A 20626-nucleotide genomic window follows, 5' to 3' on the forward strand; every position below is an offset into this window, starting at 1 on the left:
ATCTACAAGGGGACCATTGCTGAGCACAAGCAAATGAGGCCGAGGGATTTTGAGGCAAACTGGCCCCAGTTTTCCCCTGACTCCCCACCCATGCTTCAAATACCAAGTTGTGCTGTTAAATCGCTACTGGTGATGAGCTGGAAACGCTTTCGATGCTCTGGTTGAACTGATGCATACTGAAACAAAGCTACCAAGGAACCCACCCAGATGGTGAAGGGAGAACGTACAAAAGCAGATACTGCTACAAAGGCTAATAATATCACTGTGAAAGTTATGGGTGCAGCAGAAATCTTTTAAAGCACAGGGGAAAAAAATGAGAATCTGACCCGATAATGCACTCATTAAACACTTTCTTCTGGGGCAGCTCATACTTTCAAAAACTGGACTAAATTTCCCCCACCCCAATATTTGCCACTTATGGTAACCAAGGAGTATGAACGATTATTTAAAGCTTGATAATAACGAAAATGGGAATGGAGTTGCTTCAAGAACTCTAAAACATTTGATTAAGATAGTACATTTTAAAATACTTACATTGACCAATCCGAAGTAGTGTTCATTGATTGGAAACTGCTCTGGACCAATGTCTTTTTCCAGAGCAGAGGCATTGGTGCCCTAAAAGAGAAAAATAACAAAAGTTCTGTTGTGTGTAGAATAGACAAGAAAGCAAAATGATACTTGAGAGAGTCCGCTATCGAGACCAGCATCTCCTCGGGTGGCCTGGAGTTTGGTGACGGTCACGCTGAAAGAACAGGTGTCAGAAGTAAACCGTCGAAGAGGTAATGACATCAGCCTACTCCTCTCCTCATCCAACTTCATCATCCCCTCAAACCTGTTCTACCCGGCTTCAATTCTCCTCTATTAGGAAAGGAGGTTTGGGACAGGCAAATCAGCAAATCATCAGTCAGAACTTCCGAATGAAACATTCTGAGCTCAGGCAGCTGCAGTAGCTTTTATACTACTGGTGTATAGAATCGTACCACCACTTTCAAAGTCAACAGTATCATCCTGATAAAGATTTATCTACCGTACACCCACTATGTGCCAGGTACTATTCTAGGCTCTGACAACAGAACAGGGGACAAAGACAGGCTGAAAGAAAAGGCAAGTACACTGGACAGTACATCAGAAGGTGACAAGTGCAGTGAAGAAAAACAAGGCAGGAAATGAGGGTGGGGACTCCAGGGAGCAGGGGGTGAAGGGGAGGCACGGAGGGGGAAGGAGTGGAGGGTAGATCATTGCCGCTTAAATAGGGTGGTCGGGGGGGCCTTACGGAGAAAGTGAAATGTCCAAGGAATATTGTAAATAATGGAGAAATACAATTTAAAACCTAACAGTTCCCAAATGCATCAAATTGGTGAGCCATGTGTACTCAAGTTCAACACTCCAACAGGATGATAATAAGTTCCTGGGTACTCCCACTATATATGCCAGGAACTGCACTATTTATTCTCACAACATCCCATTAGGTAAGTACTTACTATCATAATCCCCATTTAACAGACAGGAACTTAAGGCTTCGAATGGTTAAGAACCTGCCCAAAGACCACAGAGCTAGGACTTGAACCCAGGAGTCAGACTCGGGAGCCCACGGTCTTAACCAAAGGCTATGCAGAGCAATCCTATGACAAAACCATTTACTGAGCCCCGCTAAGGGCCAAGGGGTCATTGGCAAAAGCACACTGATTATCACTGCGCCCCACCCCACCCCCCGCAAGGCCTGGAGGGGTCTGCTGGGATTAGGAAGAGCGACCAAAGTTCAGTCCAATCCGGTGAGTAGTTAGGGGGTGGGTAGGACCACAGGCCCCACGTATACCTGTGGCGCTAACATCATCCTACAGCTTCTCACATCCTCAGGCTATCACGGAAGACTCACAGCTCACAGAATCTCAGGGATTTGGGAGACAGGTATTTTAAAAAGAGACTGTTATGTTTTGTAAAAACTAAATCTGCTGCTGCTACTTATTCTGGGCTCATATAACTAGAATCTCCCATCCCAGAAAGAAATGGCCAAAAGGTGGGCTGAGAACCAGTTAAAACGGTCACGTGTCAACAAGCAAACATGAAATGCAGAATAACTCAATTCTAAGCAAACACCACCTCAGCAGAAATAGTACATTCCATCCCCTTATCATACTATCCTTTGTTTCCACTTGTTTTCTAGGTCCCTGATACTGCTCCACCAATCTAAACTCCTTTACCCGTCATCGGAGACCTTGAGTTTAGCGGTCATCTTTGCGCACAACAGTTTCACTATCTTTTTCATGGGGGCGGGCGGGGGAGGCAGGGTTTCATTGCCTTCACAATAATGTGACTCCATATACAGGCTGAATTTTTAAAATAATACTCATATGAAAGCAGGATGTTATGGTATAGACAAAAATCACTAAAAGTTTTCAATAAAGCTACATCTCAATCATCAATCGATGTAAATAATGTGTATTAAATATACCCACAGCCATTTTTGAAACAACATTAGAATATATGGCTTAGAGCCCAGGAGGCACGTCAGATATAAAAGTAGAGCACATGGAGACAGATCTCATTAAATCTAGAGATTCGATCCCTGACTTCTGTTATTCGGGAATTCTTGGATGGAGTGCTTTTTTCTACCTTAATATTTTCCCACTGGAGAGGGAGCTGGTGGGGGGCGGCTGGCTGTGACTCAGGCTAAGTACGGTGACCCAGGGGAAGAATACCTGGGTGGGAGGAATAATATAATAATAATTATTATAATAATATGATAATACCATGGAGGTAGCAGGCCAGGAGCACCCACAGCACAGCTCGGGGGAGAAGAAAGTGAGCTAGCCGTGTCGTCAGCGAAACCTGGCCCTCCCTCCGGTCAGGCCTGCTCACCCCCTCTCACAGCCCCCGCACACACACGGTCTGGAAGGGTCAGGAGGGGAGGTCAACCGCGCTCTGATCCCCAGCATCGCTTCCAGACCCCTGCACCGTCACCCATCTCGTCAAAACATCCACCCTGTGCAGCCCGTGCCTCCCAGCACCGTACAAACCCCTTCCCTTCTCCTCGTCTCGCCTGACCCCTCCATGCCCCAACGACCTACCTTTACACCCTGTCTCCTGCCATCGTGCTGGGTGGCTTCAGGATCCACGTGGCGGTGCCTTCCCATACCCTGCTCTCTCAGCAACTCATGCCCTCTTTTCTAGCTGTCTTTTATTTCACTCCACTCCAGCTACCCACTCCCAAAGACGCACCCCGGACCTGGTCACCACCCCAAAACCCAGCCAGGCTGGACTCTGTCTGTCGGCTCATCCCATCACAGCCACTCGTACACCCGCCAGGACCCGTCACTCCTCTCCTTTCTCATTCAGCTTAGAGTCCATGGATCACGATGTCAGTGGCTCTTATAAACACCCCTGACCTTATGCTTTGCTCACACCACCTGGCAAAAAACCCACCCAATGGGAACCAAATTATTCACCTTCTCTGAACATACGCCCAGACAGATGTGCAGCGCTAGGGGGGAGAAGTTGCACCTCAGGCTGATTGCATTCGCTCGAACTCACCAAATTCAAGCAGCCCACGTCCCCACCTTCCAAGACCCTTTCTCTGAGGCACTCATTCTCCACTCCACAGCGACCTTTTCCAAATTTCCCCAAGCGCCTCAAAACTATATACCTCTCTGCCCCTCTCACTGGCTTCCCACTCTACAGGGAAATGAAGAAAAAGAAAAACATTAAACCAGCAGAGAGGAACTCTCTTAATTTCACACTCTCAAACCTTCAAACCTATGCGCCTACCTCTCCCAATGATGGAGACCTCGCTCTCGTGCAGGTCAATTGCTCCCGCACTATTAGATCCTGCCCGGCAGAATTTAACATGCCTCCTTGTCTCTCATGTTAAAAATACACATACACGTCTTCTTCCCACCTCTCCCAGTCCCCACTCCCTTTCTCACCTCCCCTTCATAGCTAAACTTCTTTAAACAATTGTCTATTCTGACACATTTACAAATGAATCAGATGATTTCTAAGATTTATTTCAAATGATCCAGTGGGGAGAAGTGGGAGGTGGGTGTGAGGGGCTTATTATACTATTCCATTTATACTTTTACATATATGTTTACAGGCAGAGTAATGGTCTCCCAAAGATGCCCAGGTCTTCATCCCCAGAACTTGCGATGACGTCACCCTACATGGCAAAGGTAAATTTAGATTGTAGAAGGGCTTAATTTGCTAATCAGGACTTAATTTGACCTTAAAATAGGGGGACTGCCCTGGCTTATCCAGCTGGGCCCAACGTAATCACAAGCATCTTTAGAAGCGGGAGACAGATCAGAACAACAGACCGGAAGGACTCAACTTGCCTTCGCTGACTCTGTAGGCAGAGGAAGGGGCCAGGAGCCAAGGAACCAGGCAGTCTCTAGAAGCTTAAAAGGCAAGGAAAAAAAAACAGTTTCCGCTAGAGCCTCCAGGAAGAACACAGCCGCACACTGCCTTCATTTTAGCCCGGGTGGGGCTAGTTCAGACTTGTGACCTCCAGGCTATAAGGTAATATACTTGTGCTGTCTAAGCTGCTAAGTTCACGGTAACTTGTTACAGCAGCAATAGACTAATACAATATGTCTGAAGTTTTCCATAATACTCGCTAAGACCTGTCTCTATTTCCTCACCTCCCCATCTCTCCTGAAAATATTCCCTTCTGGATTCTACCCCTGATGAGCTCCACACATGGTCAACTCAGGAAGACACACTTAGCTGTTGGCTTTCTCCAGGTGCTGTCTAAGGCCCTCTTCCCTCCCTCCATGCCTCTTTCTGTAGGGTCCAGGCAACAACCAGGCTTCAATCAGCAGCTACGTGCCAACCATTTCCAACGCTTCCCCTTCATCCCAGAAAGCTCATTTCTGAGCCCATTCAGGCGGGGTGAACACACAGTTCCACTTGCTTGTCTCACAGGCCCTCAAATTCACTCTACCCCGAAACTAGAGCTTTCACTTCTCCTTCCCCTCAAATCCAGTCTCTTCCTGGTGTTTCCCCACTTGTCCATGACGATGCCACCTTCCACCTGGCTCCGGCTAGAAACCTGAGGGCCACGCCTAACGTCCTTCTCCACACTCGACGGCCATCCACCACAGCACACTACTGACCGATTCACTCTCCTTAAATCTCTCAAATCCCTTCGCTTCTCTTGAACCTCCTGCCACCAGTGGGACCAGGCCACCAGCATCTCTCATCTGAATTACAACAGCCTCCTAAATGGCCTCCGACACCCACCTTGCTCACCTCTAACCCCACCATCAACATGGCAGCAAAACTGCCTTTCTAAATACAAATCTGCTTTAAAATGCTCCAGTGGCTTCTACGGCTGTCCCCAATGCCACCTACCACCCATGCTCTCATACACTTGGCCTGCTAGGGTGGCCTTTGCTCTGGTCCTCAAGTACCTCAAGTTCCCTCCCATCCATCACCTGAATGCTCTTCCCCTGCTTCTTCACCTGGCTGTACCCTATCATCCTTCTCAGGGAGTTCTTTACCGGCCACCCCTAGATTCAGGTAGTCTCTGTAATGGACAGAATAATGGCCCCTCAAAGATGTCCCCACCCTAATCCCTGGAACCTGTGAATATGTTAACTTATGTGGCAAAAGGGACTCTGCAGGTATGACTGATTTAACAATCTTGAGGTGGGGGGGGTGCAGTTATCCTGGATGACCTCAATGGGCCCAGTGTCATCAAGGGTCCTCATGAGAAAGAGGCAGGAGTATCAGAGTCAGCGAGGAGATGTGACGACAGAAGCACAGTTCACAGAGAGACCGGAAGATGCTACACTGCCGGCCTTGACGATGGAAGGGGCCCAGAGCCAAGGACTGCAGGCAGGCCCTAGAAAGTGGAAAAGGCTCTCCTAGAGCCTCCAGAAGCTGTGCAGCCCTGCGACACCTTGATTTTAGGAGTTCTGACCTCCAGGAGCTCGAAGGGAATAAATTCCTGTCATTTTAAGCTGCTAAGTCTGTGGTCCTATTTTACAGCAGCAACAGGAAACTAACACACCCCTCCCCCAACAACCTCCACTCTCCACTCATAGCATACTGTCTCCCTTACAGTGTTTACTCCAATTCTTATTTATGTAATTATTAATATGTTTCCTATCCCCTCAACTACATGTCTCACAGGAGCAATGACTTATGTCTGACCTGCTTAATACTGCACTCTCAGTGGCTAGCACAGATTAGGCGCAGGCCTGCTGGGTGGGTGGGTGGATGGATGGATGGACGAATGAGTGGATGGTTGGTTGGATGGATGGATGCATGCGTGCATAGATGGGGATGGTTAGGGCTGTGCAAGTTGCTTCCACGTCCATGATCATTTGGACACAGGTGTGTGAGCTCTCCCGATCTACTGTTCAGTGAGGCCTACATGGTGCCCTCTTCCATTTCCCCATTCTCCCTTCCCTTTTATAAATATACACCCTAGGAATTCCTTCCCATGGATACAGAACGTCACTGATACTGACATTTGGAACCAACCTCTTGCTTCACATGCTAGCATTTTCCATTGGTAACGTGAATTTTTGTGCATCTTTAACAGATTTCGGAGGTCTCTACGTTAAATGTAAATCTCTGTATGATGAAAGGACACACACATGATGGGGAACGTTTCATGAGAGATGGTGGGAGCTTAAAGATCAACTAGACAGTATAAATCGAAATTTTCAATGAGCACCTCCTTCAATCCTGCAATTCTTCTTTAAGCAATTTGTTCCACATCTATACTCACACGGGTAGAAAAGATACAGAGACTATAGCAAGGACCAAAATAATCCAGGCCTGGCTTAAACAAGACGGAAGTTTACTTCAAGAGGAAGCAGCACAGGCCTGACGCGGCAGCTCTGCAGGGCCGGGGACTCGGGCTCCTTTTATCTTGTTGTTCTGTCATCCTCAAGAATGTATCTTGGGAACCAACATGGTCACTCCGGCCCCTATCATCAAACAACCTCCGCCAGGGGGAAGCAGACAAGACGGGGAGAGACTGCGCCATCTCTTCCAAGAATGTTCCTGGAAGTCGCATACATCACTTTTGCTCATGATCCCAATGGCCAGAATCTCACCCAGCCACACGGCCACACCTAGCTGCCAGGGGAGCCTGGCAAATGGGCTCTATTACCAGCCAAAATTAGAGATGGAAAAAGGATACTGAAGGAACGAGCAACAGGCAACATCTCGGACGGTCCCCGCCCCCCCCGGCAAGGCTTGCAAGAGGAAAACGTTAGAAATAACTGGTCAAATAATTACAGTAATAAACAGGATGGAATACCATGTAGCTACTTAAAAAAGTAAAGCTACTCTATAGGTATGGCTATGAAAATCTGTCCAAGATACAGCGATAAGTATCAATAAAAACGTGTGAGAGAGTAAGTGTGTGTACAGGACACTTACTGGAAATGTCCTCCTTTCAAGCAGCAGACGCTGAGCCCTTTTCGTGTCCAGCGCGACTCTACTTCTGAGGGACCCAAAGGGACAGAGCGGCTCGGGCCTGCCTTCAACACCTACATTCTAATGGAAATTCCAGAACGAATATTTGAGAAATTATTAACACTTGTCACCAGCGTCCAGGAAGCAGGGCTGGCAGATGACAGGCCACCGGGGGCTTTTTGTTTTCTCAACTGTGCAAAGTTTTTACCATCAGCGTGTATTATTTTTGTCATAAAAAATGTCAAAGAAAGTCAGCAAACTAATACCCTGCAGACCAGCTGTCGAAGGCCCACGGCACACAGCTCAGAGCTTTATGAGGCCATTTTCCCCGCCGGTGTGAATTTGCTTTCCCCTCTCTTGGCCTTAGCTTCCTGGCTGAGAGGTGGGATATTCGGCCTGCCTGTGGCTCAGGGGGCAGAGAGAATCAAACAAAACAGGGAACATTATCAGCACTATGTAAACTGCAAGGTGTGCTGCAAACCCAAGAGCCTGCAGTCCTACCGCGGGCACCAAGCCCTGTGACACATAAGGCAAACGGGAGGCACTGAGAATAACTGACCAGATGCTGAACAAAAAACTAATCCAGAGCAGTAAATCACAGGGTCTGGAGGTATAAGAAACACAGTTCTCATTCTCGTCAGTAAAAAATCTGGTAACCTTTGAAAACAATGCACCACACTTTATTAAAAATAGAATCTGGGCTGGGACAAGTTCCAACAAGAAGACTGTAATGCTAGCTCTTCACAGCACTTCTGAAAGCAACTGTGTGACTGCCAAGGGGTGCTACAAAAACACAAAACCAACAATAACAACAACTTGTGAAGGATGAGTCATAAATGTATAAGATGGGTGTAGAAAGGCATTTCTTTTAAAGCAATTTTAAAAGCAGTTTATAGGAAAACATGTTAGAATGCCTTCCTTCTGGGGAGGGGGGAAGAAGACAGATTCTTGCCCAGGAGGATATAATCAGAATGATGGCAATGAGAGTATCACCTCACACCGGTCAGGATGGCCATCATCAAAAAATCTACAAACAATAAATGCTGGAGAGGGTGTGGAGAAAAGGGAACCCTCTTGCACTGTTGGTGGGAATGTAAATTGATACAGCCACTAGGGAGAACAGTATGGAGGTTCCTTAAAAAACTAAAAGTAGAACTACCATACGACCCAGCCATCCCACTACTGGGCATATATCCTGAGAAAACCATAATTCAAAAAGAGTCATGTACCACAATGTTCATTGCAGCACTATTTACAACAGCCAGGATGTGGAAGCAACCTAAGTGTCCACTGACAGATGAAGGGATAAAGAAGATGTGGCACATACATACAATGGAATATTACTCAGTCATAAAAAGAAACGAAATTGAGTTATTTGTAGTGAGGTGATGGACCTAGAGTCTGTCATACAGAGTGAAGGAATTCAGAAAGAGAAAAACAAATACCATATGCTAACACATATATATGGAATCTAAAAAAAAAAAATGGTTCTGATGAACCTAGGGGTAGGACAGGAATAAAGACGCAGATGTAGAGAATGGACCTGAGGACACGGGGAGGGGGAAGGGTAGGCTGGGACGAAGTGAGAGAGTAGCAATGACATATATATACTATCAAATGTAAAATAGATAGCTAGTGGGAAGCAGCTGCATCGCACAGGGAGATCAGCTCCCTGCTTTGTGACCACCTAGAGGGGTGGGATAGGGAGGGTGGGAGGGAGACGCAAGAGGGAGGAGATATGGGGATATATGCCTACATATAGCTGATTCACTTTGTTATACAGCAGAAACTAACACACCATTGTAAAGCAATTATACTCCAATAAAGATGTTAAAAAAAAAAAGAAAATCAATGAGAACACTGTATAATACGCAGGAGCCTAAACCAAAAACAGAGACCAGGAAGGGATCTTGGAGATCAGCTCCATTCCACAGATGAAAAAAACCAAGGCCCAGAAACATAAACCTCCTCCCCCAGTTCTGCATCCTAAGGCAGGCAGGATCTCTTTCAAGTCTGTACAAAGTGGAGAAAGGCCCGAAATAACATGTAAGGATTTCTAAGTACACAGAGAAACAGTCACTGATTATAAACCATGAATTAAAATATATGACAGGAGAGGTGAATATTGTTGCTAAAACTACAGTTTTAAGTCTATATTCAAAAACAGTTATTTCACTTATCAAGTACGTTTTCAAAGTACAAAAGTACATAGAGGACTAACTCTCAGAAGCTCTAGTATTCCCAGACTTCTGATGACAAAATGTCATTCCTAGAGCCTTAAGGAGAAAGTGAAGCAAAAATGAAATGATGCAGCTCAAGATTTCAGGATGAGTCAGAAGCACTTGCCAGAATTCAAGGATGGTTAAGGAGGAATTACAGTCACTGGCTTCCACATAATGAGTAATAATAACAGACATCACAAAAATAACACTTACTGTGTCCAGTCACTGCTCTGAGGACTTGATGTATATTTTACTCATTTTAATCCTCACAATAATGCTGTGAGGTGGATGTCCTTATTGTCTCCATTTTAAAGATAGGAAAACTAAAAAAAAAAAAGATGTAAAAAAAAAAGGGCTTCCCTGGTGGCACAGTGGTTGAGAGTCCGCCTGCCGATGCAGGGGACACGGGTTCGTGCCCCAGTCCGGGAAGATCCCACATGCCGCGGAGCGGCTGGGCCCGTGAGCCATGGCCGCTGAGCCTGCGCGTCCGGAGCCTGTGCTCCGCAACGGGAGAGGCCACAACAGTGAGAGGCCTGTGTACCGCAAAAAAAAAAAAAAAAAAAAAAAAAAAAGATGTAAAGATAGGAAAATTGAGGCACAGAGAGGGTAAGTAACTTCATCCAAGTTCACACAGCTAATAGGTACTGGAACTAGGTTTGAACTCACACCATCTGACTCCAGAGTGTATGCTCCCAAGCACTACACAATATTGACTCTCAAGGTGGCAGGGTCCCCTCAGAGTCCCAGAATTGCAGGAATGAAAAACCGAGGAAACAGAAGGGGTCACAGAGTTATATAGGTAAACCCCTGCCTCTGAGGCACCATTCAAAATATTCTAGAATGAGGAGCACAGGTGTCCTTCTCTGTAAAATCACCACAGAACACTGCAACCTGTTTAAGAGAATATAAAATTGAGGTTGAAAATCAGGAGAAACTTGAGATGTAGTCAAGAGGAAATAGGTTTTTTTTCAAAATGGTTTCAGGCTGTGGATTTTTATCTAGCCAAATAGGAAAAGAAAATAATATTGTTTAAAATAGGAGTAAGTGAAAACAAGATCAAAAAGCAGAAATGAGTTCTAAGAAGTAAACCATTTTACACCTAATACTAGAAAAATGTGCACTCTCACGTCCCTAACTTCTAAATTTTTGGATACTGACAATAGAAGAAAAAAGAAAAGAACAGAAAGAGAAAGGACCCACCAGAAGTATGCAGAACAAAATGTGTTAATATATTAATACAGCTCATCTCTCAGTGTTGGGATTATTTGGGAGGGGTGAGTTGGGAGAAGTAGTATGAATTATGTATCAGGGAAAAAACCGCCATTATTTTCTTATCCAAAGAAACTGGCAAAGCATCTGTTGTGCCTCTACAGAGACAGAAATGCAGATTGCGATTCTGAGCCTCTTGGCTCAGAACTAGTGTGGCCAGTTCTCTGGCCCCTCAGAGCTGTCCCCTCTTTCCCCCCATCTCCTACTCAGCATTTGCCTTCAATGTCACTTCTTCACAGCTACCTTCCCTGACCCTTCCCTCTCTCAGAATCCTGTGTGTCTCTTCATACAACTAATCACAATTTGTAATAACTTACTTATTTGTGACTATTTAACACCTGTCTTCCCACTGGACCACAGGTTGGCAAATGACAGTCCATGGGCCAAATGTGGCCCACCAACTGTTTTTGTAAATAAAGTTTTATTGGAACACAGCTGCGATCACTCATTTACTTATGGTAGCTACTTTCACAGTACGACAGCAGAGTTGTATAGCTGCGACAGAGATATCATGGCCCACAAAGCCTAAAATATTTACCATTGAGCCCTTTACCAACAAGCTTGTCAACCCCTACACTAGACCATAAACTCTATGAGGACAGGGTTGTGACTGACTGGTCTCCTAGGACCATGCAGAACATCTGGCATACAAAAGCACTTACTAAATTTGCTGACTAAATAAACTTGGTAAACAGGGTAAGCAGTATGTGCCACTCGTTGTTCAGAGAACCTCACGTCTCTATTCATCGACTCCACCGTCCGCCAACCAAGGCAGTCCCACTTACTGTCCCCGTGCCACTCACGCAAGAACAGAGGGAACCTGCTCGGGCTCACTCAGCCAGTAAAGGCAGCGCCAGGACTCAACCCCAGGCCATTCAGGTCCAGAGCCTGAGCTCCTGACCACAAGTCAGAGAAGATGGTCTTCTCATTCATACTTTTAGTAATTCCTTAGCTGCAGACGTAGAGACTGGGCAGAGGGCCGCAGCTTCTGAGAGTGTCCTCTTTGGCTGCTGGCCATCACACATCACCTAACCACGGGCGGGCAATACCCAGAGGGGCTATGGATGCCGCCCGTCCTGCTCAGAGAGCACACACATCACCTGGTCCCATCCAGCCACACTGATGCTCTCCCTCCAGAGAAGTCACACACTCAGACTCACTATCCCCATTTCATAAGTGAGGGAAATGAAGTTAATGGAGGTTAAGTAACTGGCCAAGGTCAAGTGTTAGTATGAGGCAGAGGTCAGCTGTGAACCCACAATCTTAATACCATCACGACTCCAACTCCTGGCTCAACAATGCTCCTCTGCCCCGCTCCAGGCTTCCACAGGAAGGCAGTTAAAGGGCATTTTCATTCTGCGCCAGGATAGCACGTCATTTCCATGCCTTATACGATACTGGGGAGAGAGAAACAACTCTGGAAAAAACCTCAACGTGACTTCACTGAATGATGTAACGCAGAAGCAAAAATGCCTGCAGCTGAAGAAAGATGACCCTGGGATACATAATGATCCGAAGTCATCATAGGAAGGACAGTAAACAGCAGCTAGAGCCTCTGGCTTGTAAAACAACTCTCTTTGTGGCTAGACACAGCATAACAAAGTCCTCAGGCAGAGATGACATTTCAACTCAAAAGGAGAGGGGCTTCCCTGGTGGCGCAGTGGTTGAGAGTCCGCCTGCCGATGCAGGGAACATGGGTTCGTGCGCCGGTCTGGGAAGATCCCACATGCCGCAGAGCGGCTGGGCCCGTGAGACATGGCCGCTGAGCCTGCGCGTCCGGAGCCTGTGCTCCGCAGCGGGAGAGGCCACAACAGTGAGAGGCCCGCGTACCACAAAAAAAAAAGAGAACAAAGAGCTGGGTCTGTCTTCTAGCAGAAGGTGGAGGAGGAAGTATTTACCCCAGTCCCTGACTTCAGTGACCTGGAACCAAGAACCTCACTCCCAACCCAGTGTTCTGCAGAGGCACCAAGCTGCCTCCTCGACGATGAGGTCTCTTAAGCTCCTACTTTACCCAAAGGTACCCTTCTCATCGTTTCCCTGAAAGGCAGCATTGGTGTCACAGGATCCTGGCAAAGCCCCGGGTCAAAGAGGCCAAGTCCTCAAATTTAACTAACAGGGTGATTTCAAGTACTTCCCTCATCCCCCTCTGTAGTTCGAGCTCAAGGTCTTCATCAGTGAAAAACCAGGACAGCAGTATCCCCACCTCACAGTGTGGAATCCCTGCCCTTGCATCGGTACTGCACTACCAGAGATATTTTAGTCTAATGTACTGAAACCACCCTGTAATGTATTGATTAGGAAACAAAATATAAAATTCTGTGCTCTCTTCTCCCCTCCCCAGACAGGATGGCAAGGGGAGAAAAGAGAGGTAGCAGGAGGTCTTCACAGCGGTACTGCTCAAAGCATTATTGCTCTGCCCGGGAGCAAAGTTCAGAAACTGAAAACATGTACAATGAATGGACTGGGTAAGTTTGCACCTGTAGAGTTTGGTAATAAAACAACTGGACCCGGTGTTTTAAGCAACTTTGAGGTTTCTATTCCATTTTGCAATTAATGTTCTATTGTATTTTACAAAAGTATTAGTCTGTGACAGATTGAAAATAAAAATAAAACTGGTCCTTCCCTACAGACTTTGAAAATAATTGCCAACAGCAAAACAGTTAAATGAAATTGAGCTTGTTTTCTGAAATGTGTGAAGAGCTGCTCAAGCTCACTCCTAATATGATAAATGCAAACTAAAAATATACCAAGACACCATTTTCTCCCCCACTGGCAAAGATAAAAAAGCTTTTGGAGAGCACCCGACTTTGGCAAGGCTGTGGGCTACGAGAGTCACACATATTGAGAGTGGAGGGCAATCTGGCAGTTACAAATGCATCGAAGTTACAAATGCAGATCCATTTCTAGGAAGTCAGCTGACAAGATACACCCCAAAGTATGCAAAATGATGTAGGGACAAAGTTGCTCCCTGCAGCCTTGTTTGTAAAAAACCGAAGACTGGAACACTACCTTCAAGCCCATCAGTTGGGGGCTAGTTAAGTGAATTCAATATGTTCAGGCAACTGAATACTCTGCGGCCATAAAAAAAGAATGAGGATGCTCTGTACTTACTAGCACAGACCCAACCCCAAGATACAAAAAGCAAAGGGCAGATCAAGACTGTTCAGTATATGCTACAAGCACTGTTTGTGTTTTTAAAAACTAGGAGAGAAGTATAAACATTCTTGCTTGGGTATGCATGAGATACCTCTGAAGAGAAGCAGAAGAAACAGCAAATACTGCTGGATGCCAGAGACAAGAATTGGATGGTGGGTATAATTGCAACATACATCCTTTTGTACAATCTAAAATTTCTACCATGTAACTCAAATTCACCATTTCAAAAACTTTCTTTAAAAATTCTTTTAAAAAAGGAAGAAACTGAGCTTAGTCGCCTCACGTGTTTTTGTTAGGAATACCTAAGTGTACACCAGATAACACAAGAGGGTATGTTTATGCTTATCAGATGACTGAAAATCGTTTACCACATGATGTGCCCTCATTACCAGGAAAGGAAAAACACAGTATCCTGACTGATGATTACAGAAGCTTTGCCACACACCCTCAGTCCTGCGCCTTCCAACATCTCAGTCGGAAATCACAGCTTCTTCCTCCTTTTGTCCGCTCCACGCACTTCCCCTCCCCGGGCTTGTCTCAGATTGGAAGCCACGGTGAGCTTACAACATGCTGGCTCACCTTCTCAGCACTGCTCACCAGGAGGAATGGCTCTCATACAGACCCAGAGACCTAAACTCACCTGCCCAAAGCCACAAAAGTGACAAAGTGGCAGGATCGAGATTGGAACCCGGGACCTCGGATCCCGAGATCGGGGCTCTTTCCACTACAGCCTTTGGACTCCTTTGCTAGTGGGAAGGAGGGGGCTCTAGAAGAAAACTGCAATAAAATGGCCAGGCACCGGGCTAAGCGCTAGACACAAATGATTCCACTTACGCCCCACAATGCCCCAGGGAGGGAAGTTCTCTCATCACCCACGTGCCATGGATGAGAAGCAGAGTCTCTGAGAGGGTGGATGATGGCCAGCTCTCACATCCAACCCACCGGATCCCATCCACACGCTGACCTGCCTCGGGAGGAAGCTCACCAGCCTGCAATCCGCAAACCAATTTAACAGGGCTCCTCCAAGAGCCAGTTAGGTGAACCACCATAAAGAACCTCTTACCTGAGCCGATGTCTCCTGAACTACAGACCATGAATGCCCAAGGGAGGGGAGATAATCTTAGGTGGCACGAATATGAACATTTTTAACTTTAGCAACGACGCTTTTGATATGTATTTAAAAAGCACATAACCAGCTCATCAAACCCGTTACTTCACAGATGTCATAGCACAGAATGAGGCCAAATTAAAAGAAGCTGAACAGACTTAAGGACAACTACTAAATAAACAAGTTCAGGTGGTTCTGAGATATAATGAAAACCGTGGAGGACAACAAACTGACACTTGAGAATCACTGGTCTAACGAAGTGGATCCAGTGCATGGCTTTTCTCTAGAGGAAGAGAAGCTTGGGAACACCCCAGCACACAATACACACGAGTTCTAAACGTCACTTTACTTGTATTTATTTTATTTTCATCCGCCCTCCACTCTCCACACCGGCCGGCCTCTCTCAGATGGATGAGGCAGGACCCCAGTTACCAAAGCATCCTGAAAACTTGTACCTAAATGACAGTGTCCTGTGGTGGCTTAACCTTGGGTTGACCACAGGCCTAGTTTGCCCTGAATAGCTCTGATTACACCTATAGATCAATGAGTATCAAATAATTAGTTTGAGCGTGCCCCCTCTCACTTTAAGTGTCTGACCTGGGGAAGAAATTGGAGAGCTGACTGGGAGAGATGTGACCTCATTCTAGCCCTTCACACTCAAGAAACAGTGAGAAGGGACACCCACTTCCTCAGCACCCGCAGTCAGAACCGCACCATCTGATGAATTTTGCCTCTGCTCTTGCCCAACCTCCTTCCCCAATCCTATTTTTCCCAAAATGCCCACTAAATGTAGATGGCAGGTCAAGATGAAAGGATCCCATTGGCTCCTGCAATACCAACAGCTCTGTGCTTTGAACAAACTGAAGGAAAATGTTCATTCGCTAAAAGAGAACTATGAAAAAGTAATATGCGTGAGGGCATCACAGCTCACAAAACGCTTCCGCAGGCAAGATATCCTTTGATTCTCAAAAAAAAAAAGCAGTGAGGAGGGTATTTCATCATGCCATTTTGTGTTGTAAAGAGATGGGGAAACAGGCCCTGAGATTTACCAAGCAGGATTTTAAACCCCAAACTGCTCCACTTTAGAGCTGTATGGAAAAAAGAAATTGTTTTCCTTTTCTCCCTAGGGTCTTAAGTGTGTTCCCCAAACCAGGAGCATCTGGTCACGAGAGAGGATGCTAGAAAGGCAAAATCTCAGCCCCACTCCTAACCTACTGAATCAGAATCTGCATTTTAATGAGATCCCCAGGTAACTCCTGCAGACAAGACAATTGGAGGAGGGATTTCCCTGGAGGTCCAATAGTTATGACTCCATGCTTCCACTGCAGGGGGCACAGGTTTGATCCCTGGCCAGGGAACTAAGATCCCGCATGCTGCACGGCATGACAGGGGAAAAAAAAAAAAAAAAAAAAGTGACAAGACAATTTGAGGAGCACTGCTTTACTGCAAGGCAAGCCTTCCATTCTCCCATGCTGCATCTCTTCATTCATTTATCCAATAATAATTTACTGTGAATCTACCACACTGTGCTGAATGCTGGGAAATCCCCAGTGAATAAGATAAACGTAGCTCCTGCCCTCGTGGGGTTGCCAGTCTAACACAGTGGTTTTTTTCAACCTTGGGTGCTGATCAGAATCAAGGGTGGCACTTAAGGAAAAAATGCAGGTGCCTAAAACCCACTCCAGACCTACCTACACCTCCATACAGTCAGAAACTGAGGCTGAAGCCCTAGATGCTGCTTCTCAGACAAGCTCCAATTCATGTAACTACTATGGAGAACAATTTGACAATACCTAGGGAAGCTGCGGGCGAGCATATCCTAAGAGCAGCATTTCCAATTCCAGGACTATATCCTGGAGAAATGGAGGCATGTGTGCAAAGAAGACAGGAACAAGAACATTCACTGCAGCACTGTTTCCAGACAGAATATTCTGGAAACTATCCAACTGTCCCTAAATAAGGGAATGAATAGGTAAACCATTGTGAAGTCAAAAAATACTGTTAAAGAGCCCTTAGAATGAATAAAGAGAAAATAAATAGATGTATATGTGTCAACATATTCTCGAATATAATTGGTGAGTGAAAAAAGATAGTCACAAAGGCTATACAGTTGTACACACACAGATATACTGCTTACGGATTCAAAAATAGAAGGATAAAGACATGCATGGTAAACACATACCATCTTCGGGAAAATGGTCAGTTCTAGGAGGAGGGGATAGGAAAGAGATAGGGGTGGTTAGTGGTTTTTTTAAGGTAGCATATCTAAAAAATGATCTTAACCAAATATGATTAAAGTATAAGTCCGTTAAATCTGAAGGGGTGGCGTTTGGGTATATAACATATATTAAATTACATTCTTTTTTTCCATACTTTTTTGGGTGCTAATGTTTTGTGATTTAACTTCTTTAAAATTACTTTCAAAAGCTTCACAGGGGATGTGATATATAGCCAGGGTTGGGAATCCCTGTTATAGGAACATAAAGCAATAAAACTCTACTATTTAATATCAGGAAATACATCTACAGAATGGCAACGATCTATAGCTCTTGAAGTTAAATTACTACCTTAAATAATTTTATATAGATTTAAAAAAACCTTTCACATGGCAGATAATTTCTATAGGCTATATATTTTTTTTAGGAGGCCAAGGTTATTACCCAAGGAAAGCAACATTTCTCAAACTGTGACCCTTAGCTCACCTGCAACAGAAGGAAGCGGGAGTGAGTAGAGGAGGGAATATTTATTAAAATGCAGATTCCAGGTTTCCTGCCTTAGACCTACTTAATCAAAATCTCTGAGGGCAGAAGCCCAGAGGCTGAATTTTTAATAAAAGAATGCACCTGTGGGCACAATTCTTTCGTACACCGAAGAACCACTCAAGTATATTCTTTAAGTTAATGTTACTCATATTTTTAAAACCATACGTGTCTGCGTTCAATAAGGTAACATTCATCATACTCTGAAAATTAAAATAAAGCACAGGGAATGTTTTCTAAATACTTGAGATCATAACTCCCTAAGTACATTCAAGCAGATCCTGATAAAAACTGGTTTCCTGCACAGTGTATCTAACCTGAAGGACAAAGAAATGTATTTCAGGAAGAACATTAACTTCACGTTGCCCTTCTAAAAGAACTTCAAACAGCAACTGGGTGAACAAAGCTCCACAGGTCCAGCCCTGCTGCTGTTCTCACCGGAAGAGGCCCCAGACACGATTTTCACCAAAGCCAAATTCGATTAAACAAGGCATGAACGATGTAACTTGAACTGAGGCCTGGCTAGCACAGTAAAAGATCCCAAATTTCCTCTCAACACTCAAGACTATCTTCTCCATTCTAGTCTATAATCCTTTTGCTACATTTTCCCCACCTTGTTATCATGTCCTCAGCCTCTATCTTCCATTCCATCCTTATCTTGCTTGACTTTTTCTTTGGTCTCCCTGATGCTCCCCTTCATTTTCCTTTTCCCTACGTGCAGACAAAACCAACACGGCAATCCTGACTTTCAAGCCCTAGAAAACTGCTCTCGAGCCCCTGGATTCGAGCCCCTGGATTTAAAACAACCCAGGGCTTCCCTGGGGGGCGCAGTGGTTAAGAATCCACCTGCCAATGCAGGGGTTTGAGCCCTGGGCCGGGAAGATCCCACATGCTATGGAGCATCTAAGCCCGTGTGCCACAACTACTGAGCCCGAGCACCACAGCTACTGAAGCCTGCACACCTAGAGCCAGTGCTCCGCAACAAGGGAAGCCGCCGCAATGAGAAGCCCGTGCACCACAACGAAAAGCAGCCCCCGCTCTCAGCAACTAGAGAAAGCCCGCGCGCAGCAACAAGGACCCAACACAGCCAAAAATAAATAAATAAAAATTTAAAAAATAATAATAATAAAACAACCCAGCACAGGGACTTCTCTCAAGGTCCAGTGGTTAGGACTCGGCGTTCCCACTGCCAGGAGCCCAGGTTCAATCCCTGGTCAGGGAACTAAGATCCCACAAGCCGTGTGGTGCGGCTGAAAAAGAAAAAAAAAAAAAACAGCACAAAGGGTGGTGGTGGTGGGGATAAATTAGGAGTTTGGGGTTAACATATACACACTACTGTATATAAAATAGATCACCAAGAAGGACCTACTGTGTAGCACAGGGAACTCTACTCAATATCTTGTAACAACCTATAATGGAAAAGAACCTAAAAACCAATATATATATATATGTGTGTGTGTATAACTGAATCATTTTGCTGTACACCTGAAATTGACACAACATTGTAAATCAACTATACCTCAATAAAAAGTGTTTTTTTCTAATAAAATTGAAAAATAAAAACAACCCAGCAGGGACGAAGGGAGAGAGTGGCATGGACATATATAACACTACCAAATGTAAAACAGATAGCTAGTGGGAAGCAGCCGCATAGCACAGGGAGATCAGCTGGGTGCTTTGTGACCACCTGGAGGGGTGGGAGGGAGACGCAAGAGGGAGGAGATATGGGGATATATGCCTACATACAGCTGATTCACTTTGTTATACAGCAGAAACTAACACACCATTGTAAAGCAATTATACTTCAATAAAGGTGTTAAAAAAATTAATAATAAAAGAAAGAAAAAAACAACCCAGCAGGGCTTCCCTGGTGGCGCAGTGGTTGAGCGTCTGCCTGCCAATGCAGGGGACACGGGTTTGAGCCCTGGTCCAGGAAGATCCCACATGCCGCGGACCAACTAGGCCCGTGAGCCACAACTACTGAGCCTGCGCGTTCGGAGCCTGTGCTCCGCAACAAGAGAGGCTGCGACAGTGAGAGGCCCGCGCATTGCGATGAAGAGTGGCCCCCGCTCGCCGCAACTAGAGAAAGCCATCGCACAGAAACGAAGACGCAACACAGCAAAAATAAATTAATTAATTAATAAACTCCAACCCCCAACATCTTCTTAAAAAAAAAAAACCCAGCAAAATAAACACACGAAAAGATGTTCAGCCTCACTAGGAAACAAGAAATTGCAAATTTTAAACCACAAAGATATCATTTCACACCCATCAGACTGGCAAAACATTAAGTCTAACAATACTGAGTGTCTGCAAGCATGTGGAGCAACTGAAACTCCCAAACCTGCTGGGTGGAATGCAAATTGGAGAGAAATAAGGCAATATATTAGAGTCAAAGATGCCCATTTCCTTTGACCCAGCCATTTATTTCCCTTCTAGGTATGCACCACAGAGAAACTCTAAACAGATGCACAGGGAGACAGGTTCAAAACTGTCACGGCACACACACACACACAATTCTAATGCAACAATAAGATGAATTAATATACTGTAGCACATTCATGTGATGGAATATTATACAGCAGCTAAAATAACCTAGAATTACATGTATTTGCATGGATAAACCTCAAAATCATTATTTAAACAAAAGCAAACAAATTGTTCAGCATTACAAACATGAG

The 20626-nt window shown here is 45.2% G+C and overlaps 1 protein-coding gene across 2 annotated transcripts in view; it reads right to left on the reverse strand.

The window, feature by feature from the left end:
- USP46 (ubiquitin specific peptidase 46) overlaps nt 1-20626 on the reverse strand; it is a 62702-nt gene that overhangs the window by 35667 nt on the left and 6409 nt on the right. For both annotated transcript variants that reach the window (XM_019928182.3, XM_019928183.3), the window contains exon 2: nt 535-615. In XM_019928182.3, the coding sequence (XP_019783741.1) occupies nt 535-615 (81 nt within the window). The remainder of the gene's footprint in view (nt 1-534; nt 616-20626) is intronic.

The sequence above is a fragment of the Tursiops truncatus genome, chromosome 5, assembly GCF_011762595.2.
Source record: "Tursiops truncatus isolate mTurTru1 chromosome 5, mTurTru1.mat.Y, whole genome shotgun sequence".
Classification (NCBI taxonomy): Eukaryota; Metazoa; Chordata; class Mammalia; order Artiodactyla; family Delphinidae; genus Tursiops; species Tursiops truncatus.